The sequence below is a fragment of the Miniopterus schreibersii genome (assembly GCF_964146895.1).
Source record: "Miniopterus schreibersii genome assembly, chromosome: 2".
Taxonomy (NCBI): domain Eukaryota; kingdom Metazoa; phylum Chordata; class Mammalia; order Chiroptera; family Miniopteridae; genus Miniopterus; species Miniopterus schreibersii.
In genome coordinates, this window is record NC_138102.1 from 174,052,798 (window position 1) to 174,079,898 (window position 27,101).

The 27,101-nt window shown below is 43.6% G+C and overlaps 1 protein-coding gene across 4 annotated transcripts in view; it reads right to left on the minus strand.

The window, feature by feature from the left end:
* Positions 1–26,099, minus strand: part of IGF1 (insulin like growth factor 1) — a 68,894-nt gene extending 42,795 nt beyond the window's left edge. Inside the window, exons 1-2 of one of the 4 annotated variants that reach the window (XM_081130811.1) lie at positions 25,773–26,066; positions 21,189–21,345 (exon numbers count right to left, since the gene is read on the minus strand). In XM_081130811.1, coding sequence (XP_080986937.1) covers positions 21,189–21,345; positions 25,773–25,835 — 220 coding nt within the window. In that variant the 5' untranslated portion in view covers positions 25,836–26,066. Of the gene's footprint in view, positions 1–21,188; positions 21,346–23,921; positions 24,057–25,772 lie in introns of those variants that run through there. The other 3 variants (XM_081130812.1, XM_081130810.1, XM_081130809.1) reach the window with 3 other exon arrangements.
* Between the last annotated feature and the right edge of the window lie 1,002 nt (positions 26,100–27,101).

Sequence of the window (27,101 nt, forward strand, 5' to 3'; positions counted from 1 at the left end):
ATGGTGCTTGGTGATGTACTTCACCCCTGTGTGGCCATGTCTTTGCCTTTGGAAGCTCTGTTACCATTAGCATTCTCTTGCGGCCAAGCAGGGCTAAACCTGGAATGGTGTTCTTGGTCTGTGGCTGGGGATTATCCACACTATGCTTTTCCATACTGCTTTTTATGGGTTGTATGTTTTGGGGAGTTGGAGAGTTCCTTGTGGGGCTCAAGGTTTCTTTGTTGTTGTTTTTTGTTGTTTTTTTAAATTAGGTAAGATGATCTTAAAGAGGTGTGGTGGGGCTAGGGGACATTTCCTCAGGCTTCAACCAGTGGATTCTGATATTCAATACAATTCACACAATGCTAATCGAACACTTACTACATGCATAGTGCTGTTCCAATATCTGAGGATATAAAAGGGAATGTGATGTCCATTGTGAACTGAAGAAGTTTACAAATGAGTCCATACTTATCTCTAACATAAGATTGGAACATTGCTATTGGTACATATAAAGACAAGTCTGGATTAGGGAAAGATAAATTCTTGCTGATGGAGTTGGAAGCGGTCTCACTAGGAAGGAATAGATAAGCTTGGTCTTAGCTATCCCCTGGTATTTTCACACCTAGGGAAGAGGGGATGCAAAAAAAGGCAAAATAGAGGCTTGCTACAGGCAGTGTGCTATATGGGCGGCCAAGGAGCATGGGCACTGGAGTCGCTGCCTGAGTTGAAAGCCTGGTTTTGTCCCACTTAGAAACTATGTGCCTTTAGGCAAGTCATGTATTCCTCTGTGGCCTCCCTTGTAAAGTGAAAATAATGATTGTATCCACTTTATGGGTTGGTCGTGAGCATTAAGAGTTAATACACATCCATGTTTAAGACAGTACCAGGCATGTACTAAGAGCTCAGAAAGTGCTAGCTTTTATTATTGTGTAATATAAATGTTGTTCTAACCTCTGTTTCTGGGCTTATCTTGCACTATCTCCACGAGCGTATCACCCAAACACCTGGCTGGCTGGCTCATGCACATGTGCACATGACCTAGTCTCTGCCGTCTATGTGCTTTTCCATTTTTTCTCCACCCAGAATGCCTCCATCCATCCAAATCCTATCTATTTAAAGCCTATCTTAAACACAAGATATGACTTCCCAGCAAATGTGAGTAAACCTTATTACACTTAACAGGCATCACGTCAAATTTTAGAGGTTGCCTTTCTGGACCTTGCCATTAACCAAGGCTACTACCGACCCTCTGGCGTGATTCATGAAGTCTGGGGAATGTCACGGTTTCCCTTCCTTCTCCCCGGAGGAGAGTGCATGCACCAGGGAGAGGGGGGGAGTAGTCCTGTTATTTCTAGATTTCCCTGAAAGATGACCGCAACACAGAAGGAGCAAGATAAAGTTGGCCACCTGTGTGTGCCAGTGTTTCCCTTAACCAGATCTCAAGGCCATTGCCATCTTTGTGATAAGCCAGGACTCAAAGATCTTTACGAAACTCCCAAGAACACTCTGGGACAGCCTCTTTTGAAAATCATTCCATAGATTGAGCCAGAGGAGTGGTCCAACATGGATGGAAGATTTCCCACCAAAGGGTCAACTGAGTCAGTGGCCAACATTGGATGTAGAGTCCGGCCGTTGGCTAGAACCTCAAATATTTGATTGGGAACTCGGGGATGAGTGGGAAGAAGCCTTTCCTATTTTGTGTTTACCTATCAGTCTGGGAACAAATTGATCTCCGACTCACGTTTCCACATCTCACTGTGTCAGAGTCCACATTAATGCAGCGCTTGGCAGAGAGGTTCGGGACTGAGCACGCTCCTTTCCACTCAGCTCTCAGGCCGGGAGAGTCTGAGCTTGAGCCGGGGGGAAGGGCAGGAGCGGAAGGGAGGACCTGGTCCCAGCCACCCACCTTGCCGTTCCTGAGTTTTGATTAAAGAGGAAAATATTGGCTCTGGCATTCTCGATTTGCAAGATCCAAATGTATTTTGACTTTTTAGAAGAACCAAGAGCTCGGGTTTCACGGAAACGATACTACTCAGAACTTCTGACTCAAAACCTAAAGCTGCTGGGCTTCTCAGTGGTCGAATGCACAGCCAGTGCCTTAGCAAAGTGACATTCGATGGCTCTGGGTTGCACAACAGCATGAGGTCAGCCTTCGGATGGGAGCTGGGCTGTTGAGCAATGCCACTTGGAAGAGAGAGGTCAGACACAGAAACCTGTCCAACAGTTCTAAGAATTTTATATCTTTAAAAATGTTCAATATATTTCTTTATGTGTTGGGACCCAGGCTTTCCAAATCCCTAATTAGTCTGATTTTTTCCAGAAATCTCCCCTGAATCTCGGGTCAGGCAGTGAATTTCCAGTTAGACAAGCTAAGCTCATTTTAAACTTTTTTGTTCTTGTTAATCCTCACTGGAGGATATTTTTTCCATTGTTGTTTTTTTGTTTTTTTTTTTAGAGAGAGTGGAAGGGAGGCAGAGACAGAGGGAGGGAGAGAGACATCAATGTGAGAGACATATCTATTCATTGCCTCCCACATGACCCCGACTGGGGTTGGGGGAATGAACCTGCAACCCAGGTAATTGCCCTTGACCGGGAATCAAACCCAAGACCCTTCAGTAGATCTCTACCACTGAGCTACACCGGCCAGGGCAAGCTAAGCTCATTATAAATATTTCACAGTGAGACCAGAATAGGGCATTTAAAGTGGGGGAGGAATTTCCGAGTAGGGTCCCTGATCACTGTCCCTGCCCCTTCTTTCCAGTCACCCCTACCACAGCCTCTTTCCTGATGCTGAGCCTGGGGTGGCTGAAATCAAGAGCATCCATGAGGCAGGGAGGGTAGGCTCAGGTGGCTTTTCCATCCCTCGTCCCCACAGGTGGGAGACGCGCATGCCAGGGCATCCCACGGTGCGTGGTAAAGTGTGGAGGAGCCCTGCTGATTCACCCATAAACTCTCACCCCAGGAGAAGCCTAGCAGGCAGCTTGGATGGGGAGCCCACATTTCTCTTCCGGGCCCTGGAAGAGCCGAGTCAAAAACGTGAGCAGAAGACAAGGAGTTCGCTAACCAGGCCTGAAGAACCGGGGTCCTTCTAGATCACGCTCCCTCCAGGACGAAAGGGAACTGGCTGCCTGTCTGACAAGTGCTCAGTAGCAACAGCCTCTGGGATGTGGTCCCTTCTCCTCTGCCTGATCCTTCCCTCCGGTCACTGTGCTCACTGCTAATGGGCGTTTGCTGAGGGCCCACATACATCGTAATTTGGTCAAGAGTCTCCTTTGTGAAAAGAACCTTTTTTTTTACCTTGACATCTCCCGCTATTATTTTTTATATACAGTTTTTATATACATGGAAACAGCTGTAGTGGCCTTTGCTAGATGGTCGGAGAAAGATGTGCTACATAGAGAGGATGGAACACTGCTCAGCCACAAGACAGATGAAATACATTTGCAGCAACATAGATGGATCTTAAGAGTATCATGCGAAGTGAAATAAGTCAGAGAGGAAAAGTTAAGAACCACCTGATTTTTCTCGTATGTGGGATATAAAACTGAAAGCAACGAATGAACAAAAAAGGGGAAAAACCCTCAGAGACACAGACGACAGTATGGTGGTTACCAGAGGGAAGGGGGGGGGTCGAAAAGGGTCAAGGGGTCAGATATATGACAGAAGAAGGTTGGGCTTTGGGTGGTGAGCACACAATGCAACATACAGATGACGTATCATAGAACTGTACACTTGAAACCTATATACTTTTATGAACCAATGTCACCCTGATAAATTTAATTTTAAAAATAGAACAGGACTTTTGTAATAGTGTATGGTGACCATCTGAGAGGAAAGTTTTGCCCCTTTTGAATTCCTAACACTGATAGTAAATTTTTCCACATAAAGAAAGAGGGGTGGGTGGGTGGGTGTGTGTGTGTGTGTGTGTGTGTGTGTGTGTGTGTGTTTTCTAATCTAGAAGGTAAGGAACAATCCAGAGGAGCTGATGAAGTATGAACAAATGTACTTCAGAGACTAAAAACTGAATCCTAACCTCCAATGTCTTCATTTAGGGAAAATCAGAGGCAAAGCCTCAGGGAGGGAAAGGTGTCAAATCTGACTGTTAACATGTAACAATATTTTGTCGGGAGTTTTTCCTTCATTTCTGTTCAACTACAGACTTTCAGCGAGCATTAATCTTCTAATCAAAAGGGAACAAATCTATTTATAATTGACATAAATGATGGTGCTATTTTTAGTTCTCTTTGGCTTTGCATGTTTCTCTGTGGGAGATTTTCCCTGAAACAAAAGCCTACTTTTTGAAGCAACTGTGTTCCAGGGGCAGCCATGCTCATTTCTGTTGCCCAAGAGATGCATTTAATTAACCCCTTGTCCCTAATCCGGGATGGTGGAGCAGGGAAGCACTGGCCAACAGCACAGCTACTCCTCCCTTTGCCTTGTCACCTTAGGGCCTAGAAGGAATGGCAGTCCCCCGATCCCTGCAGGAAGGTGCAGGAACGCCACCTTGGCTAACCCGCTTGCAGCTTCAGAATGTACCCTGTCCTATTGCCCTTCAGTTCAAACACCTCAAATTGTCTCTAGAAACCTGTAGCTATCCTTGATTCCCTGAGAATTTTGTGATGACTCCATTGGTGTTATCTCACCTGATAATCAGAAAAAAACCTTTTGGGAGGCAGGGCAGGGCTGACTGTACCCATTTGACAAGCATGAGGATTGCCCAAAGGCACTCAGCTTACAGACCACAAAGCCAAGTCTCCTTAGGGTGCTCAAGACTCCTCACCTCATGTCCTGGGTACACAGTAGTTCATAAAATGTTCCCGAATTGAACCACATTTTAGGAGAGTGACTTTATTCATTTTAGCCCATATTTAACAACTAGTCATTTTGATCAAAATCCATTACGTTGCATCCAATTCTGGAGCCACTGAGTTTTAACTCTATAGCTCTATGTGTCATTGACAGCCCCTCTCAGGGCAAACAGCAGTGAGAGCTCTTTTCTGGGCATTTGGTACCTTTAGAAATGGGCACTTTTGAATGCAGCGTGCAGAGCTCTTTCTGTTTCATTTTTTCCAGGGTATTGGAGCTCTACTTGGCTCAGTTCTCTATTTCAGTGGGGCCCCCAAGAATGGGTTGACTCCTGTAATCCTGACACTAGTTGAGCATACCGAAGGGTTTGCCGATGTTCCTCATGAGACATGCAATAGTGAATTAATTGGAAGATCACAGCCAGCTTCCAAGAAAAAGGATCATGTTCTGTTTACCTAAATTCCCTCAGTAGTTTCCTTTAGATACAGCATTTCTCACTGCCTCCTTGAAATGCCTACAAGTCCACGGGGGCCTTCCGACTTGGCTATGTCTGCATTTCAAGTGAGTTCTTGCTTTCTTAGGGAGATATACAACTAATCTAGGCCTGGATAACAATTAATTCCATGTAGACACTGACTATACTGTATCCCAGGAATATGGGGGATCATACAGAGACAATAAGCAGTCCTTATCTTTGAGGAGATTATAGTCAACCAGATGGTGTAAAGCATGAACACTCACCAAAAACCAAAATATAGAAAGATTATAAGTGTTGTAAGAATAATGTAATTGCTATTCAGAGAAAAGGTGGTTAACATCTCATAGAAGACTTTATAGAGGAGGTGACATTTGAGAAAAGAACAGAAGGAAAGTGCAGGAAAATAAAACATGTGGTATTAAGTCATCCAGGCTGGATGTCAGAATATGGAGGGGGCATTTGTAAACTCCAATGCCTATCAAAATGCCAAGCAAATCATAAAAAGAAGTCAAGTGGGCCAGAGTAAGTAATAGAGAGTGGTGGGGATTTGGGTAAAGCAGAAAGCATGAGCCAATCTAGAGGGGAGAATACTTTAGTCAACATTGATAGATAATTTAAAGTTTTATAAAAGCACTACATTTGCCAAACAAAATACTTCTGAAGATTGGATATGACTTACAGGCCACCCATTGTTGAGTTTTGCTCAAGGGAAACATGAGGAAATACAATTGGAGAGTTAGATAGAGGCCTTATATAAAATGCCTTCACCTTAAATTGGGGGGTTTGGATTCGATTTACTTAGCCATGGGTGGTCACTGGAAATTGTTTCAAAAAGGGATAAAGTGATTAGAACTGTGCTTTAGAAAGATTATCTCATGGGTGGGATGGCTGGTATCAAGAGGCATTGGACACAGAGCAATTGCTGAGGAGGCTGTTGCAATAGTTTTGGTGAGTAATGAGGACCTCAGTAGTGCTGGGAATGGAAGGCGGGACACGTGTAATCTTCTAGTGAACTCCTTACAGCTGTTCTGGATCTTGGTGCAAAACAAACTACAATGTTACAAGGCACTGTGTATGAAAAGCGGGGTTTGCTGGTCCCCACGGTCCCAAACACCCTGAGTGACGGTGTACTTGTCCATCGCACTGGCTGGGAGCCGGCCCTTACTGCTTTACAAGGTCGCTGGCCAGAAACTCCGCTTGTTCTTTGATCATCTCTAAACTATCGGATGTTTGGTTTTTCAGATTTGGGTTCTTTGCTCCCTGGGAGGGCATGATTGTCTTTGAAATTCTGTCTGAGCTGCACACTTGTTCCGTTTGAGGAGAACTGCGAAGTTCCTTAAAGATAAGTCCTGTGTCTTGTTCAGCTGAAGCAGCGGTGGCTAGTGTCGTGCCCGGGTGACAGCACAAGGGCGCACGGTTAATATCCAGAGAGATCGTGCATCCCGGGGCGGGGCCGCCTGGGGGGGGGGCGGCCTGTCCTGCGGGCGGGGGGCGTCCAGATGGCCAGCGCCAGCCCCGAAGGCGCCGTGTGAGCGGGAGGCGCGCACCTCCTGCCCAGAGGGCCCAGCCAGCAGCTGCCGCTTGGAGTCCTGGCCAGCAAGTTTAGAATCACCCAATTTTTGAAGAGAAGCTGTTAATAGTTTTATTTAAAATCTTGACTTTTACAATTCCAAAATTTAAAAATATATTGATGGGACCAAACAAAACATGTTCGTGGGCCAGATTCAGGTGGGGTGGGGGTAGGGTCTGGCCTCATTTTGTCACTCCGTGAGGGCAGGGGTTATGCTTTATTCATTCTTTTCACTGGGGGTGTTTGGCTAACCGGAGCGCTCAATGAATGGCGTGGACTGGAATAATATAGGGGAGCAATATTCCTATGCGACTCAAGCTCGAGGCTGTGTGATTGATATTTAATGGATCCTCATGTGCTATCATGAAACCTCTGTGAAGACACGGCTCCAGCCTCCCCTGTATTGCTTAGCACAGAGCAGGGACCCAGCCGATGATGCCATAATTAAATTGGCTCAGGCCATAATTTTACTGCCATACATTTTACTAAAGCGCTGAGCAAAAGTAATGAAAGAAGAATGCTAATAAAAAGAAACATACAGTAAACTACATATCCAGTCATATTTCTTAAAGGATTTTAGAGATTTCTATGAAACGACAGTAAACGTTAGTTCTGAGAAAGGTCCTTACCTTGTTAACATTCTTTCGAGATTCCCTAATTCCCAAGTTCAAAGCCTTCCCTTTTTTCTAAGGAAGAGAAGTTACAAACTGGAGCTCTGTCACTCTTACCTGTCCTGCTGTGGGGTCTTTCTGAAGCCATGTCCTTGAGATAACTTGACCTTCGTGAATGGGCTCAGGCCGGGGAACGTGCTGAGTTCCAGAACAGGTCTAATGAAGGCTTTTACCTAGGGAGTCTGCTGTCACTTTAAAAAACGGTTTCAAAGTTTACCCTTCACCTTCCAATAGGTGACAGAAGCCCGCTTATTTTTTTTTAGCTTAAGACCATTTCTTTTAAATCCTAATAGCAACCCTCACGAAACTAATCAACTCCGAGTCATAAGAAATAATATTAGAACCCGGCTGAGCATGACAAAGGAAGCAATTTGATATGAGTAAAACACATTTGTCCCCTCAATGTGATTAGAAAAAAAGAAATTGAAGGACTCTTGCTTGGCTCTTCTTAAAAAAAAAAAAGTGTAACTATTGAAAAAGAAACTGGCAAGATCTTAAGGACTGGATCGCAGTTTCTGGCCCCAGTGATGGGTTTGGAAATTGCAGCCACAGCAATTAGGAGTTCCAAATTTCAGTTCACAGAAGGTCAGGCCACGGGGTTATCCTTGGAGCAGTTCTATACCTCCTCCCAGGACAGGCTCCCCCAATTTGAGAGAACTTGGACTTGATACAGTTGAATCAGCATACATATTGTTAACGACCACCAGCACGTTTGGCCCCAATAACATTTTTCAAATCTTCAGCAAAAGTTCAGTCCTGACTGTTTTGTGTTCTCTCTTAACGGGTGGAGTCACCAATCAACAGGTACCTGTTATTTCCTGCCATTCCCTGGACCAGAGCTCCTCAAACCCTAATGTGCTTGCTGATCCTCTGGGTAGCTGGTGAAAAATGCAGTTTTTGTACTAATTAGTCCAAAGTAGGGCCCTTATTCTGCATTTCTAACAAGCTGTCAGCTAGCTTTAAGTAGCAAGGCTCTAGATCTGTCTTTAGGTACTAAACTACAATTATACTATGTGCCCCTGAGAACATTAGTTAATCTAACTAAAATTTCCTGCTATAAACAAGAGGTTGTTTCTTGCGACAAAACACTTTCCATGGCCTTCAATAAAACCAATTTTTTTCTAAGAGATAGATTCTCTGTTCTTTATTATTATTGCTGTTTTTTATTAGTTTGGGCATCAAAATAATTTATATTGATTGAAACCAGTCACTTGCTGAATGACGTTAAGACACTGCGTGATCAGTGCCCACCTCAGAACCAGCCAGAAAGTCAGTCCTTCTGTGCCTTTAGTTCATACATCATGGAGTTTTTGTGCCATGTTACCGAACCCTCGCCTGGCTTCTCTGTAAGGATTTCCATAATTGCACGCAAAGCGCTGGTAATCTACAGAAATGCCAGCCAGATTTGTGGCACTAACACCTTTTACAAGTCTTATGATCCCTATGACTCAGGGCCCACAGACTGTCTCTCGCAAGGTAAGCCTGAAATGATGCCTATTGTAGGACTATGTCATGGATCTTCTCAGAATCTATCCCCAAATATCCATTCCACAGCGGGAGACAAGAATCCGCTGTAAAAGAAGGAATCGTTGGAGAGCCAAAAACATCTCTACATCAAACTGAGAGTGGAGCTATAAGATGAATGCAATTAGCTGGCAGTCGCGTCTTTGCCGAAAACATAATCATCCCTGTAATAGGGAACATTCGCTGTGCTTGACAAGCTCACAGTGAAAGAGCTGGATCCATGGGAAGGAGCATGCTGAAAATGGTTTCAATATGATCCTGTATTTTCACTCAATACTATTGATTGAGGGTGTCCGGCCAAAAACAATGAGAAAATGAGCCAACACTAGCCTTACCCTTTGACCATATTATATATAGTTGCAGCTGAAATGTGTTATAGGTTTCAGGAATAACAAAGCACCATATGGAACAAATATCTGGCATCATGGCAGCTGATGAAACCAGGAAAAATTAGACAAATTATCAATTGCTTGCTCCCAAATTACCCAAAAAAGAAATTAGATCCATTTTCAGTAGCTTTGCTTTCAAATTTCTTCTTTCTATGAGTCACCACTACTTTCTGCCAAACTAAATATGTCTGTGAATGGCTGGAAACTTTAATGGAAAGAAACATAAAACTCAAAATACGTAGGAAAATTTAAGCTTCTTCATGGAAGACTAGCAAGTCAGGGATGTGTGGAGACAGAAATAATGCATCAACAGTACCTTTTGTTTCGGGTAGCATCTGACTTTGCACGCAATACAGGATGTATATACCTGCCAGCCAGCTGACATGGCTTCAAATTAAAATGATCTCTAAAAAAGAATTAGCTCATTACTTTTTTTAAAGCTTCCAATCCATCAAACTACTAAAGTCTATGAAGATCCATAGTCCTATAGTCAGGTTGATCAGATTTGGACTTGATGATGTTTTTCAATGGGTAGTAGAAATTGGAGGAAAGTTTTTGTGAATGGTTAAGGGCTTGAGCTTTCAAAGACTATCCTGATGGGTTACATCAGAAGAGTATGACATAGCAGTTCCCTCTGTGTTTATGGACTGCGGTTGCTGGTGCTGCCTTCTTGGGAGTTTTAAGGTGAAGTTTAAAGTGTTCCACTGTGCAGAGAGTTCTAGGCTGAGAACGGGGTGACAGAACTGCAGTCCTGGCTTTCCCAGCAGGATGCTCTGTGACCTCATCACGTTATGTTTTTCCTGGACGTTGCTTTCCTCATCTGGGAAGTGAGAGCACTGGACCAGATTGCTCTATATGGTTCTTTCTAGCTCTCTAGTTCTTCAGTTATGCTTTGCCAGACAGAAACAGAGCAACACTTGTGTTCTCTGAGGGCTGGTGCTCCAGCTCTTGTCCCAGACTTGGGGCTTATTTGCCAGGCATGGACCCTTTGCTGAGTATCTTCCCTTAACTACCCCCTGCTCCCTTTAATGTGAGGACCTCAGATGAAATAAGATAGAGGGACTGAGTGAAGGCTCTGAGTGGTTTCATAACCATTTCCATCGGTGGAACCTCTTTGGGAGGCCTCCCACGGTGGCCCTTGAAAACTCCCCATGGACTAGAATTAGCTTACTGTTGACCTATGAGAAGTTTCACTGGAGTAAACGTGAAGGGGCCTCAAGAGATGACACCTCAGATCAAGTAGATCTTTAAAATCTACACCTTCAATCTCAGGTCCACAATGGCGGCAATAGTAATGGAAAGCCATGGGGTATATTCTGGAGACTGGTAGAAGAAAATGCCTTTTGGAATGACTTTTCCAACATCAAGTCAAGGAGTTTTATTAAGTGCCCACCACTGGATGCTGTTGGAGGACAGAAATTTTTTTTTAAAACTTAGTTTCTTTTTCTGAAAGAGCTCAAAATAGAAAGGATGAAAATTCCCACCAGCAGTAACTGGTGTTTGATTGTGTGGTTCAGAGGTGTCTTAGCCATGCCAGATGTTCCATCTCTGGGAACTGTTAGATGTGAAGCCTCTGGGATAGAATCACATGGTCACTGGTCCACATGGTGATGAAGCTGGCAAGGTTGATTTCATCAAAGCCACGCTTAAACAGAGAAATTCAATTCCCCTAAGTCAGGCTGTGATAGGGAAGCAGTTTAGATGGGCAACCTGAGAGTGTAAAGATACTTTTCTGATTAGTGAGTACATTTCGTCTGCTGAACATTGCTTTTTGAGGTTAAGTAGAAATCACCAAGAGCTGACTTGGGAGAATAGAAATCTTTTGCCTACCCAGTGACTACCTAACTATCTCAAGGAGACAGACTCTTTGAGCAAGCACACTCAGTGTGGTAAAATGATAGGCCCCATATTTTTTCTGCTTCCTCCAATGAGGAAATAAAGAGTATTACTGAGTGAGCATTCTGAGGATCCATTAATTAACTCTTGGGTGGTCTAAATGCAAAGCAATACGTGAATAGGAGATACCAGGATGCTTTTCTTTTTCATTAATAAGGTTGAGAAGATACACTGCCAAATTAACTTTTCTAGATTGCAATTATTGCAGAACCATTGAGCTAATGGGTCAGTGTCATTAGTGGTTGAAGTCTGACCACTGAATTAATTTGCAGATGGTGATTAGGGGGACAAGGCACACTATTCAATTCAATCCATTAACAGTTTCACATATGGATGTCCCTTTCAGCTCCAAAGCCCTTCTACAGTTCAGCCTGAGGTGTAATATTCTTACTCCCATTTTACTAATGAGAAATGGAAGGCCCAAGGACATTAAGTGACTTCTCTAAGGTCATAGAGCTGTTAAGTAGGGGAGCTGCGTGAGGCCCAAATATGGAGCTTCTGATTTCCAAATTAATACTTCATTGATCTTCTCCTTTTGCTTTCTGGTGGGCTGCTTATGGGCAATAAAATGACTGTAGTGATACTCAGGTAGGAAAGACGCACGAAGGGAGGAGAAAAATTGTGGCCACTCCGTCTGAACCGACCTTTTCACTTGTGAGGAAGGGAATGGCCACAAACATTGAGGTCACAAAGGTAACCAGCTTCTCCTTCATTCGTTCCAGATGGTCACAAACTCCTAAGCACACAGCTTTGCTCGGTGCCATTTCTGTCTCCCTTTACTGCTGTTACCAACATAAATGAGTTTCATAGCTATAAGGCGAAAGGGAGGGCCTGCAAACACCTTTTATTTAGCCTAGAGGGAGAGCTTTTTGTTTTCAGAGAAAAGCTTTCAAAACCACAGCCACTCTTCTCAGTGCTTACTCTGGGCGATGGCCACAGACTCCTGATTAACCAGTGCCTGATAATTTGTTCGTGTGTTACTTTCGCTCATGGCTTCCCATATCTCCAAGTCACTCCTCCTCCAGAGACTTCTCTAGTCCAGTAGTTTCTAATGGGGGGTGATTTTCCCCTCTCTCCGCAACCCAGGGGGACATTTGGCAATGTCTGGAGTCATTTTTGATTGTCTCAACTGGGAGGAGGGGACTTCTGGCATCTAGAGGGTAAGAAGCCAAGTATGGTGTTAACCATTCCAAAAAGCACAGGACAGCCCTCCTCCCCCAACAGAAATCATCTGCTCTCAAATGTCAATAGTGTTGAGGTTGAGAAACTCTGTTGCCAATGGCACTGGGGGGGAGGGAGAGGGGGGAGTTGGAAAACCAAGTAGGATTTAAAAACATGCCACTTGCTCTTAAAAAGAGGCTGAGGCTGGGGGCAGCAAGGGAGGAGAAGCCAGGGGGCTGAAATCTACAGTTTCCCCAGATCTTTTTAATCTAGAGCTCTAACTCTCTGTGCTCCTTTCCCTAGTTTCAAAGATAATCACAATTGGCTGCATGTGAGTTGGCTCAGTGCAAACTTTCTTAATACTTCCCTCTGATGAAAGACCCATTTCATCAGGGTAAATGGCACAGAGGTGGTACCATCTTCCCAGCAATATTCGTAGACCAGACTCTGTGACCAACACATTTTCAAAGTTTCAAAAGACACCCCCCCCCCCCCGACAGCCTCTCTAGTGCCTCATAAAGACCATAGACGAAAGAAGAAAGTCCGAAGAGATTCATACAGTATTTGCTTGGGAGACTGAGAAAGAAAAAAAAATCAGGTGTAAATTTCTTTTGGCTCGGGGCCGTCGGAGAAATCTCCAGAAAAAAAAGCTGACCCAACAACTCGTCAGACTGTTTCAGATTTTCCAGGAGCACAGCTTTGCTAAGTCATTCCAAAGCAGTTCTACCCAAGTTGACATTGGAGAGAGTGACCAGAGTCAGAATAGTATAATATACAATAATAGTCTAAGTTGTGACCTTAAGTGGACTTGGGATGCCTGAAGCACATCCGAGGGCTTTGATCACTGTATAGGTAATAGGCAGGGAATCAATTCAATTTGAGGGAATTTCTACCCCACAGGAACGAAAGTGTTAACTTAAGTCTCGGGTGAGTTTATTGGAATGAGAGAGCCACCAAGACCTATATTCATTTGGATGAGCTTGATTGGAGGCCTCTCCTGGTGATTTTACCTTACCAGGTGACTTTGACATAGGCATGGTTCCTTGCTACTGAAGGCACAACACTGCATTGGAATCAGAAAACAGAATAAAACAATATCTACTTTTGCCTCTGCCACTGGTTAGCAGTGTGACCTTGGATATGTCACTTCTCTCTGAGTTTCATTCTTGGTGCGTGACTAGATTATTTTTAAAGGGCTTTCAAGCTTGTAGAAATTTTCAACTTTGCTTCCTTTGAACAACGAGGTAGTTTTAAGAGGGAGATATTACGGAGATGGATACTTAATCAATAATCAGGTTCTTGGGTGTCTTCCCAGGGTCTTCACCATGCAATTTTTTTTGGCATATAAACCCTTATCCCTGCAGAATGCCTGAACATTTAACGTAAAAGGTTTTAATTTAATAGTCTGTGTGGTCTCTGCTGGTTGCACAATTTCTCTTTGTGTCCGTGCTGCTGCTGATCAAATATTGCAAAGCCATCAATTACCCGAGGACAAATGCAGAGGGCCACGTGCAAAAGTTCTGGCCAGTTGCATAAAGCAGTATGCCAGATGCAAAGTAAGTGAAGGGTTTTTCTTGGTATTCAAGGTTCAGTGAAAAAGTAAGAGGGGCATCTATGCCAAGAATGAACAGCCAGAGCTTGCCAAGTGCTTCTTTAAGTGGCCTTAGCCAATGTGAGACTAAACAATGCATTAAATAGGCATACAGCTTACTGCAGTTAAGGAATTGCATGTCAAGTAACAGCTCTTTGCTATGTTTTAAACATGATCTCGCATATAGATAAAGACAAACAAAATGCTGTGTTGTCATCTCCTTCATCTAACAGCTAATAAGGCCTGAGGGTTTGAACTTTCCAGGCAACCCAAAGTAATCCTTTGTGATGTCAGAGCCTGCTGATGTCTCACTGAGAGGTGTAGGGTGGAACTCTGCCAGAGCAGCAGCTCAGTGCAAACCGATTTTTTGCCACCACGGTTGTTAAAGATGTCTGGCTGCATAAAAGAGCAAAGGCTTTGTAGCCTGTTGCTGAGAACAATGAGAAATCTCCTTGGGAGATCTTGTTCCTGTTTTGAGTGTGTCTGATTGTTTGGTATGGGCTGTGAAATCAGAAACAAGGCTGCTAGAGGGGTGGAGCTGGCTCTTAATTGAGGCCCCAGGGAATGCTGGCATGGTGCATGATGCCTGGACAAGGTCCGTGACGGCCCAGGTAATCTGAAGAACACCAGAACTCTCTTTTGGATCTAAACTGTCGAGCCTACCAGCCACTGAAGATATTAGACGTTCCAATATCAATGGTCCTCAAATAACTGGTTGAATGATACCTGCACAAGTAGAAGCCTTGCATCCAAACCCCTGGCTGCTCCCACCACTCCTTTCATGGTCAAGTTGGGGAAGTCTCTTTCTGCCCGGTACGCTACTGAGATGATGGTGCCTTGTGACCGCCTCTCCTTTACACCCTTTCATAGCACCCAGAGAAAGGCCCGTGGTCCAATAAGTAGCCTTTCTCCAGTGGGTCTTGGAGAAAAACCAACAGAACTAAGAGTTGCAAGAAATGGAAAGTTGAGGTTTGCTGGCAGAAGAAGAGGAAAACTTGAAGTTGGCCCCAGGAGGGGCTCCCCCAGATCACACTGCTTATCCTGATATACACAGGTGAACTATAGTGTTCTGCCCAAGAATCCAGTCTGGGAAGGCCCTCGAACAGCAGCAGCCTCTCATCAAAGAAGACTTTTCTCGTGCACCTTGAGGAAATTCTGTTTTTATTTCCTGAGTTTTTCTAGAAGGTGAAATTACATGGATATCTCCCTCATGCCTCCTTTCAAAGACGTGTTCAAAGTCAACTCGTCACCCAGGGGTTCTTGTTCTTTATTTCTCAGAAGAGGACTGGGATTTGGGAAGCATCTCTCTCTGCTACACCACACTGGGCCTCTAAACAATGTGAATGGCCAGATGAACATGCTTTTTTGGAGACAAGAGACCTTGACTTTGGTTCTGGATCCATCCAGAGAGATAAGTCACAAAATCTCAACGTCTCACATTTCTCATTTGTCCAAATGAAGCAATAATTCTTGCCTTGCAAGACTGGGGTATAGACAAGGTGGGAGAGCTGCTAACACTGGATTTTGAAAAAGTAAATATATTAGTCGAACATAAGTCATTCTTCTTGTTAGTGAACTTACTATATAAGTGTTGCTGCTAATAACAGGTTTTATAAGCCACCCATAAGGAGAGAAAATGAGTGCAGAAAAATTAGCTGTTCAGATACCTCGACCTTTGCAAAAGACTCTGCAACTAATCCCAGAACAGAATAAATAAGTATAATAGCTAACATGTGTATGGTGCTCACCATGTGCCAGGAAAAATTCTAAGTTAATATGCTCTAATGTATTAACTCATTTAACCCTTACACCAGTTCTATGAGGCAGGTCCCATTTTACAGATGAGAAAATTGAGAAAGAAATTAAGTAATTTGTTCAAGGTCACCCCCAGGTAAGTTGCAGAGCTGGGATCCAAACCCTGGCTTCTTGGCAATAGAGACCATGCTCTTGGTCTTGAACCCTTTACTCTTTTGCTTGTTATAATTTTCCACCAGGGAGGAGATGGTCTTAAAAGCATTGAAATGTCAGAAAAATTGAAATTATTTTCTAATTTTGCATAGAAACCATCACTTTCTTAGCGGTCCTTGGTCCTGTTAGACATCTTTAAAGAGTAGTAACAAGTACGTAAGGTCAACATAAAAACATTGGTTTTCTTTAAAAATATCTGTGGCTTATTAGCCTAGTGGTGCTAATGATGAGGTCAGGGCATTAAGGTCAAACGCCACATGTGCCAATTAGTTTCAAAGAGAAAAGCTTTTCCATAGCCAGTGACTGTACCCCTAACTTTGACCAGCTGCCATACAAAGGCATGGCTGGTGGTGTAAGAAGTACAAAGCCAAAGAGTGCCAATGGCGCAGCTTCAATGCAGCCCCACTCAGAGGAAAACTAATTATAGTGGGCGACTATGTCTTTGGATGCCCCAAATTGTACAGTCGCATCTTTAATTGGAAAGGCAGTGTCTATAGGCTGGGGAAAGGCTTTCAGTCAGGGTTTAGAATGTTATCATACTTATTTGTCCCCTCTAATTTAATAAAAGGCAGCTATAATCTGACCTCACTTGTCCAAGAGAGTGAGAAAATGTAGGTGAGAACTGTCCATTGGTCCTTCCTAGCAAAGAAAAATGGCATCTGTTTTCATGTGGTGGGTGCTCCGTTAGCCACACGACCTGTGTGTCTTTCATCAGGACTGAGCTTCTAGCTCATCTCTGAGGGGTTGAAACCCAACTTAAAACAAAACAAAGCCAGTGGCTCCTCTTTCTTTAAGTAGATGTAATCTCCTATCTTTGGGGATAAGCAGAATCTATGTAAAGAAGATAAAGGAGATGGAAGGTTCTTTGGTCACTACTTGAACCCAAGGTTCTCCTTTCTCGAATAGCGCCACATCTTTGTTAATTACAACCTAGACTATGAGTCTGTTAAAGTTAGAAGAGGTCATTTGCTTGAACAAAATCTCCTTGTTTTGTAGACAAGGACATTTTGACCCAGGAAGTTTAAATGTTTGCCAAAGTCATACAGCTAATGAATGACAGGCCTGGGAGCAGTTTTCTGAGCATGATATTTAGAATAAAAGGAGCTTGAGTTGATCATAATAACCTAGATCGAGGAAGGTTGTTTCAGTCAATACCAATGAAATTCATGGTGAAGTTTCACTGCAACTCTACAAACAGTACGCTTTAACACACGAAGAATGACGTTTGTTTTTTTCAGACCTGTTCTTAATAACTAGGCATTGGAAGTGCGTTTTATAAAAGCTATAAATCTGGAATAGCCAGAAGGGTATCCAACTTTCTTTTCTAATTGATTTTCTTTTTTCCAGACCTCCAAGGTAAAGCATATATAATTTATTTAAGGGATTCTGAAAACTAAAAAGGACCCCAGAAACTCGCTTTCTTTTCATTGCTTTTAACTGAAACCATCCAAGACGGTTGGTTGTTCATCAATTTTTTAAGTATCTCCAAAGAGGCAAAGTCCACAAGCCCTTGAAGTGCATGTTAAAATGGTTAATGGCTGTCAAAATTTATATCTATAGGAAGCTTAATGTCTCCTGTTTCACTTGAGGCTCTTTTCCTCTTGCAGTTTCACACAAAATGAGGTTATAACAAGCCACTCTCTGTGAGAGCTCCATCAATCTGCTAAGATAATAGCTGGTTCTCTCCCAATGTGCCACCTCCATTAAGCCACCATTTTTCTCATAGGACTATGAGCACACAAGACTGGTGGATACGCTCTCTTACTGTGATGCATGGAGAAGAATCAGTAATTAGCTCCTCATTGGAACTTTCATTTCAGAAAATGTCTGGGGAAGCTGCATTAATTATAGAGGAAGTGTTTCACTTATGCTGGAAAGATGTTCACAAAAAAACATCATCTGGACGGTTGCTTTCCACTGCGCTCCAGTGGAACTTGGGCTCATAGAGAAATACGAGCTCATTCACAACACTGGGTTAATCTATACAAAATTAGCATGACATACATTTTATTCAGTTGTGTTTCTAATGAGGTTTAAAAAAAGCTTTCCTTCTTAAACTTTCTGGCCCAACAAAAAAGATAGATATGGAGGCAATTTTCTTTTAGATGTTTGAATTTCAAACTAAGATCAAAAACTGCCTTCCACTATTAAAAAAACACAAACCCATACTTTCAAAATGGGATTTTAAGCTGCTTCAAATAAAAGGCATGGCCACAATAAAACTTTGAAAATAAGGGTAAAAATATAATAGTCAATTGACAGGGGATGGAGGTGGCAAAGACTACTTTGCTCTAGTAAGTATTTCAAAGACTGTAAATGCTTAGAGCTGACTTCTCCACACACAGTAAATCTCAAGGGACAAAAAGGAAACTCAATAAAATTTGTTGACAACAGTTAATGCCTGTAAGAATAATTGGCTCAGACACAAAACAGACCATCAGTGTAGCTTGGGCAATGACTCAAATGCAGCCGTAAGTTTGTTAGTATATATTGTATTCATTCAAAAAAAGAAGAAAAACAGTTTTATTAAATAGCTGCATAAATATGAGGTGAGAATTGTCCAAAGTACTTGACAAACCTAATTCTTGATGGTGTTGAAGACTAAGATCCTGAACAAGTAAATCCATTTCATTCAACTGGACTCAATTCAGTTCAATCCTGTCAATTCAACAATCAAATATGAGCCGCTACTATAGCAACCAGGCATTGAGGTAGGTGGTGGGATTTAATGGTAAATAAATACAGCACTTGGCATCAAGGAGTCCATTGAGAGGGTAAATCCTAGTTAGGTGATTTCAAAAGTGGAGTAAAATATTCAGGAAAAGCATAAATGACTATAATCTAATCTCCCATGATTGTTTTTCTCTTACGACACTTAATAATACTTATGTGCTTTTTTTTTTAACCTCCCAACTAGCAACTAGACTGTGACTTCCTTGAAGACAAAGTTAATCTCTCATTCGTTTTTAGGCATCTCATTGATGACTGGTATAGTGTCTTACCCAGAGCAGATGTTCCATCAGCGTTCTGAGTTAAAGAATTTAAAGGGGCTAACTTCTCTTGGGCAGACAGGATTGTCCAGTTGACTAGAAAGTTAACAGGAATACTTTTGTGCCTAAGAGTCTATGTCAAGGGAAAGGATTTACATAAGTCATGGAATTGTAGAAGACAAAACTTATGAAACTTATTGTCTCAATGACAGTGCTGACAATAATAACACACAATTTATAAAACACCTTCCTCTTCAAAGTCAAGAGTTGTCACAGACAACTGTATCCTTTTCAGTTTAAAAGCATTTGCTTAAATTTGATCATTGTAGTAACAGAATAAAAGGATCCCTTTAGTGCCTTGAAGTTGGTTTTCATCACAGTTGTCCAATACTCTTAAGTGTTGGTATGAACATATATATATACCATGTGGTTACTTGGGACCAAATCATTCTTTCCACTCTCACTTTTCATCATCTAATGCAAACCTTGTCGTCATGGAAGGATCCAGTTTCCATGCGCTGTGCATGGAAATCCTGGAGCATATCACGTTGAACAAGACAATTCAACCTGGCACATATCAGAAGACACTCGTGAGCTTGGCAATCACCTAGTGAACTGGATCAAAGGAAACTGCACAGATGGATTATCAAGGCAAAAAATATCCTCTTGGACATAATAAGTGAGAACTACTTATTCATTTTTTAATGTGAACCAGTAGCAGCACAGTAAAGAGTAATGACAACCCATTGCTGAGTGATGTTGATGTGACACATTTGCCTTCCGTAAAACAAGTCCGCTGTTTGAAAAGCACCCACCTGAGGAACTCATTCATCTGCACTGCAAGCAAGAGCTGGACAGAATTGTTTTATTGCCAGAAAAATAGATGAATTAGCTCAATTAAAGTATTGGCTGGAAACTTTATTTGCCCATTCAAATAGCAGAAAGCACATCTCGTTCTCTGTCACTAGTTTGAACACTACTTATTGCCAAATCTACGATCATCAGCCCTCCTTTTAGTCTCTTTCTTCCCAATCCCACACCCAACCCAGACACATATACATGGACCCCCTATCCCAGTGCCCCTCCCAACCCCCCCACACCACCCCTACACCCCCCCACCCCCCACCCCCACCTTCCCTGGGAAGAAGATGAGAAAGACTTGAAATGTGTGAGTCATCCCAGGAGCTCTTCAAAGCCTAGTGGGTAACTGATGTAAGCTGTCTACACTTGAGAGATACGAATCTCTAAGAATGATTCATGTTCACCCAGGACCTGAGCGTCAGTCTCCTGGAACTCTCTAAAATTCCAAAGAATTATACAGAATGAGCGTCTGGCTTTAGATTTCGCTGTTCTGTAACGCACCAAGAGATGCTTCGGGGGTAGATTGTGTAAGTGATGAGTTCCCTCGGGCAGCACTGACTTTTGTTTATGTTTATTGTTTGCAACCCGTGGACTTGGCTGTCTACATTTTATGGACTGTCGACTTTTTTAATCACCTGAGACCTCCTTGTGGGATAAGTAACCCCACACTCGCCAGAAACCCTTTTCCAGATGGCGATATCACTGGAGAGCCTCAGGAAAGGGCCAGGCCAGAGGAAGGCAGGAACGAAAAGTCAAGGTCAATTTGCATCGAGGGCAAATGAACCTGGCATTTCTGTTTGCATTTAAGGGAGACCCTGGGTGTTTGCAAAAGTGCCTTTGAGGCAAGTTCCCCTTCTGTCTGTTCCTGGCGATTACCACGGAGACATCTGGGATGTGCCCCCTCAGTTCCTTTTCCAAGTCCACCTTGCTGTTTGACTCCAAATTATCTAGCCCTTCAAACAAATCTCCGTGTTGCCATATGTTCAGATGTGCACACAAGGGTCTCAAGAGCAAAAACCTCAGTCCCCGAGGGTCGTTTCGTCCCCTCCTTTCACTGAAGGGACTGGGACAGTGAGGGCAGAGCATAATAGCTGCAGAAGAGCTCAGGAGGAAATAGTTAAAAGGCAAACTGCTAAGGAGGAAAATGCCGTGGGAAACCTGCGGAGCCGGCGCAGCCCCCGGACGCGGGCCTTGCTCGAGGGCAGGCACCCGGGGTGGGGGGGCCACGGGCAGTCCCTGCGCTAGTCACACACGCCCTGCGGCTGTAAAGGCACAGGGCTGGGGGCGGGAGGGCTACTTACTGAAGTAGAAGCCCCGGTCTCCGCACACGAACTGCAGCGCGTCCACCAGCTCGGCCCCGCACAGCGTCTCCGGCCCAGCCGAGGCGGGGCTGGCCAAGGTGAGCAGGCACAGGGCCAGGTAGAAGAGATGCGACGACGACATGATGTGCACCTTGACCTGCGGGGAAGCAGAAGGGGGGTCATGTTCCCTCCTGGCGCCTTGCAAGGGCGTGGGGTGGGGCACTGGTGCAGGGACCCCCGCCCCCGCGTCCCATCACTGTCCCGGATCAGAGCCACCCTGCGCAGCAGTGCGACAGCCAGAGCGAGAGACCGCAGGGCGCCCGGGCCCAGCACGTCTTGGCATCAGGCGACCTGCGTGTAATCCCCTTGCTACTGTGGAACCTTGGAGAAGCCCTCCCCGCACCCCTTCTTTATGGGTTCCTAAACTTTTTGAATTATCAAACGTTAAATTGTGCTCAGGCCAGATTTCGTGCCAAATAGGCTCTATTAATTTAAATTCTCTAAAGATTGGCCATCCACAGATGGCATATGCATTCTTTATTGACCAGAATATTCAATTCATCAGAACAGCCTTCCCTAGCTACTGATTAAAGAGAATTTATGGTGGCTAAAAAAAGACCTGTGAAAATACTATATATCATTATAGAATTTTTCTTTTTTTTCACTTGAGATTGAGAGAGAGAGAGAGAAACAAGAAAGAGAGAAAGACACAGAGACAAAGATTTCTTACCTGGGGATATCAGAAGTTAACACAACCACAAGTGGAAGTAAAAAAAAAAAACAACAGAAACAGGAAAACTGTGAGGATTTAGGAATGAAATTGGCTCTTGCTAAGTCGACCCCACTCTCTGCATTCTAAAGCCCTTTGTGTCAAGCCCAATATCAAATCAACTGTGTGTAGAGAATGCCTTCCATGAACAGAGCACTGGGCTCAAAACCTACAAAAGCTTTTTTTTTTTTTAAGTCACAGGAATTCTGACTTCATCTCTTGGAGGGACTTATGTGACACTGGATCCATTTTATAGCGATATATACCGAGGGACCCCTGGTTGGCTTGACTTAGTGCTGAGGGACAGCCAAGTGGCAGCCCTGCCAGAGGCAGAATTCCTGTGGCTCACAGCTCCATCCTCACTCTAAGGAGTAGAAACAAGGCTAAGGTGATCATTAAGTTTTTCCATATTGCTGCTTGTGGCACCAAGATGTGGTTTCTTCCAGGAAGGCTCCCAACATGAGTGGCTTCCCCTTTCTTAGATGAATCTACTCTCAGCAGCATTGGAAGAGTCACCAGAAGAGGTTAAGTGAGGGACTCTATCAAAGGGTGATGGAGTTAGGATGGAAGCTATCATGATAAAAAGAGCCTTTTTTGAACCTCCTAGTAGAGGCAGATCCATTCAACCCCATCCCTTTAGGAGAAACAGACTGTTACTGATTTTCTATCACCCTCCTTGCTCTCCATGCACTCTTAACTTAATGGCTCTGCATCAGTGACAAAGTGTGCCCCATCCTTTTAATTAAGATTTCCATGTTTTTGGCCAGAACTTCAGCTTAGAAATTGGGGGAGGGGGGAACCCTAACCCCCTGATTCTTGTTAAATAGTTGACCACCAAAAGTGCCCTCTATTTGTATATCATCATAAGTAATGGACATAAAATTCAAGAGAAGGTAGAAGTGCAATTGAACATTTCTTCCATTTTCTCAATAGGACTCTGTTGGAGTCCTGTGGAAACCCTCCACCCCCACGAAGCCCAAACCACTGACTGCTAGAAACAAATCATCATCCAGTTCTCTTTTTCCCTAGTTATAAAATAATTGATGAGGCTTTCCCCCTTCCATATTTCCAGTGGAAACCTCAACAAAACCAACCCAACTGGACTTTATTGCCCTTTTCAAAAGAGCAACTTGTAATTGTTCTTACAGAACATACCCCACACTCTGGCAGTGGGTCAGTTCTAGAATGTGTCCTGATGCTACTAGTCTTATTTGTCACCCTTCTCTTCTTTGTTGAGTTTATAGCAATGCTCCAGGCCAAGCACCTGCAACTGTAGGTGCCTCCACGCTCTTCAGTTCTCATGAAATCCAGAGGAAAAGGTACTCAACTGACAGCCTTAGTGAACTGATAACATCATTAGATGTCAAAGCTATATTTTTAATAGTGATTTCTGGTATAACACATCTAAGCCCAGCAATACATATAAATCTCTAGCATTTAAGAATTTAAGATTTTTTTTACAGCTTTCTCTCCCTCTCTTTTGCTGAAATATATTGTCAGATACATGCCAGCACTTACAGTTCTAGGACAAGACAGAACCTCTAATACATTTTCTTTTAGTTCACAAAACAGCCCAGCACAGCCACAGAGAACCAAAAAATTTATCACATTACGCTCCCTCAAAAGAAAACAATAATGAACTTGTTTAGGAGTTAAAAGTTTGAAACAAGTGGCCCCATATGCTCATCATTTCCTTGGCCTTTAGTTTTGCCAAACACAAAAGAAATGAAGAGAGAGAAAGAAAAGGTATGATAGAGAGGAAAAAAGGAAGAACCAGAAAAAAGAAGAGAAAATAGAAGGGAAAAAATCAGAGCACCCTTTCTCAACGCCCCCCCCAAATCCAAAATTCAAAAGACCTTTCTTTTTACCTTAAATAAATGGAATATCAATTGATTCCAGATGTCTGGGCTGCAATGAAAATGCCCAGCAAAATCTGAGGGCAATAGTCATAAGAAAATACTCACTGTAGGTGTAACCATTTTTGTTTGTTCCAGATCTTTTACAGCAGGTCAGGGTGGGTATTATGAGGCTGATGTGAGTAGAAAACTGAGGACTTAAAAACATGTGCTGCTTTGTGGGTGGGGTTTGTGAAAGCATCTAGTTACATTTGGACACCCAGGCAGGTATGCTGTGAGTCTGGGTAAACTGCCTTTTGTCCATTCAGACAATGAACAAATTACACTGCTGGGACTTGAGTCAATCTTTTCCCTTCAATCAAGCCACCACCAATTTCCATTGTGTGGATGTGGATGCTGATTGTGGACCCCCCCGCCCCCCCCAAGACAGTGACCCGGGCTCCAGTCCTCTCCCTTACCCTCTTCCCTCTGACTCAAACACTTGGAAAAGATCTAGAGCCTCCGGGCACAATCCATCAGCTTGTGAGCTTCGCCTCCAGACAGGACACCTTTACTCCCTGAATTAATCTGAAAGACCACTCGCCTCCCTCAAACCACTTCCTGCCCCAGGCACAGGAAAAAGCACCGACTCTTGCTAGCTCTGCCTCTGAAAAGTTCAGCACACACAGCACGGAAAGTACATTTGGAGAAGCAGTTTTCCAAACTCGCAGTGAAGGCAGACGGAACACGCCACAGCCTCTTTTAGGATCATCTGAGCCGGGAGACAAACGCCCCAGTTGTCAGACCACACGGCACATGTGTGTATTGACTTGATTTCTTTTGAAAGCAGGGAGCCAGCCTGCGTCTCGGCATCTCAAGGGCAGCAGAATCAGGCGCCCCGCGAGGGTGGATCCTTAACTCCTAAGCCACTTGCTCCCCAAAGTCCGTGGCGGTGGAGTATTTGAAAGCAGCAAATGAATGTTGTACTCGGGGGCAGGGACATTTTATGAATTGAGACCTCAGGCAGTTTCATCAGGGAACCGGTGACAGCGGCTTAAAAGTGCTTGCAAATTGGAAAAACACAAGCCTTGAAGGATATAATTTTGCTGAGAATGGAAATTTGAACGGGGGCCAGTGATTGGAAACGAGAAGTCGGTGCACGACAGTGGCTGCCAAACTGACCTAAAGAGACTTTGCAGCGCCGAGTGTAAGCTCAGAGTTTTACAACGCAAGCCCCCGAGCCCGAACTGCGCCCGGGAAAGTCCTCTTTGAACCACAGAACTTGGACAAGCAGTTGCTAGAAAGTTTCTGCCTCCCACAGACAGTATGCATTTGTTTAAAGTATACGACTATGCAAGGTCAGCAAGACTTGTCAAGTTCTTTTTGGAAAGAGCAAATTAAACTCCACTCTAACTTGGACTCTCTGGGCAGAAGTGCAGAGAGTGCCTGGACCTTAGCTCCAAAGATCACATTTAAAAGCTTTAATATCATTTAAAATGTAACTCTTTGTATATGGCGTGCCGTGGAATAAAAGTCCTGACAAGTTCCACACCCCCCCCCACACACACACAGACACACACACTCATACACACATGAGAACAAGGTCTTAAAATTAAACCTCTGCACCTGCAAAAAAAAAAAAAAATCCCCAAGTTCATATCCAGTCTCTGTGGCCCTTAAACCATAGACAGGATTCAGAGGAATCCTCTATAAAGACACCACGGAAGCCCTGCAGAAGTGGAGGGTTTGGCTTAAGTACCTTGCCATAGTTTCTACTCATACATATTTCTGTGCAAAGACAATCATCTCCGGGAGCTATTTTTTCAGATCCCACAGAATTGCACATTCAGCAATTTATAAATAACTCCCAGTTCCGAAACAATGAAAATTCTAAAGCGAATAACATTTCTAGGCAGCAAGCAAACAGTACACAATGTAAAGAAAATTCCCCAATGAGCTCAAAGAGTAAGAAATATTTACCTTCAAGGAATCACAGAAGCTGCACTTAAATAATTGGGTTGGAAGGCTGCTGGTTTTCCCCATTGCGTCTGAGGAGCAAAGTCTGGACGTGAATTGGTTAGCAGGGATAATGAAGAAAAAGAAATCCAGAGAGATGGGAGATGTTGAGAGCAATGTCACATTTCAATTTTGAGGACTTTATTCCATTGCGCAGGCTCTATCTGCTCTGAATTTAGCAGTGACAGTGAGATTTAGCAAACAGAGAGGGATTTAGAGAAAATCCTCACATTTATCTACAAAACACAGACACTGTAGACAGGAAACAGCTGGGGGAACATTTGCCTTCTCTCTCTCTCCCTCTTCTGGCAAAGTTATCGAGTAAGGACTTTTTTGGGCATGGTGACAAATAACATCATACCTTTGCATTTTAAAACTAGAGCACAGAAGCTTTTTTTTTTTTTTTTCCCTTAAAAGAATGTGTGTTAGTGGCAGGGTGGGCAGATATTAAAAAGACCGACGCTGCCGTAGGAAACGAGGATCTGTTCTCTGATTAACTTTCTCGTGGGCATGAAGACACGCACATCTGTTAAGACACTCACATCTGTTAAGACACCTTATCGGTACTGAAGGAGCGGGTGGGGGGGATGGGTAAGCAGTTTTACATTCTACAGCAAGCACAAAATTAAAAATAAAAATAAAAAAGAAATGAAGGAAAGACCACCCCAAGCAAAAACCTATGATTTTAACCCTGAAATGACTGAAGCAAACTCGATCGGGATATGGCGCTGGGGTGACCCCTGGGCCTACTTGCCAAGCCAGGGAATGATCTCATTTCCTAGAACCTAGAAAAGGGGCAGGCAGAGTGGCAATTGGCTCCCTTTGGGACGACACCGTTTCGTGCCTTTTGTTCGCGACAGGGCAAAGACCTTGCTGAGCTGTGAAGCCAACTGAAAAAATAAAATCATTTTTCTTCCTTCCCCTACTAGGCTGCCTATGACCGCCCAGGGGAAGGGCACCTGAGGGGCAAACTCTTTTCCCATTGTTTCTATTTTTCTGCATAACTCGAAACTGTGTGCGTGTGCATGCGTGTGAGTGTGCGTGTGCGTGTGTGTGTGTGTGTGTTTCCCTCTCCAATGTTTGTGTATTCTAAATAACACCAGCTGGCTAGCAATACCCTCTCAAGGGTTATGATGTCATTCAAATCCCTCCACTGGATGAGTGGCCGGCAACGTGGTCCAAGCCAGCTGTTTTGCTATTTATAATGTACACTTGCCTTCGCCGTTGAGAACCAAGTTCTGATCTCCGGTCAATACACTTTGTACCAATTTCTCTTTGGTTTTGTGAGGTGTA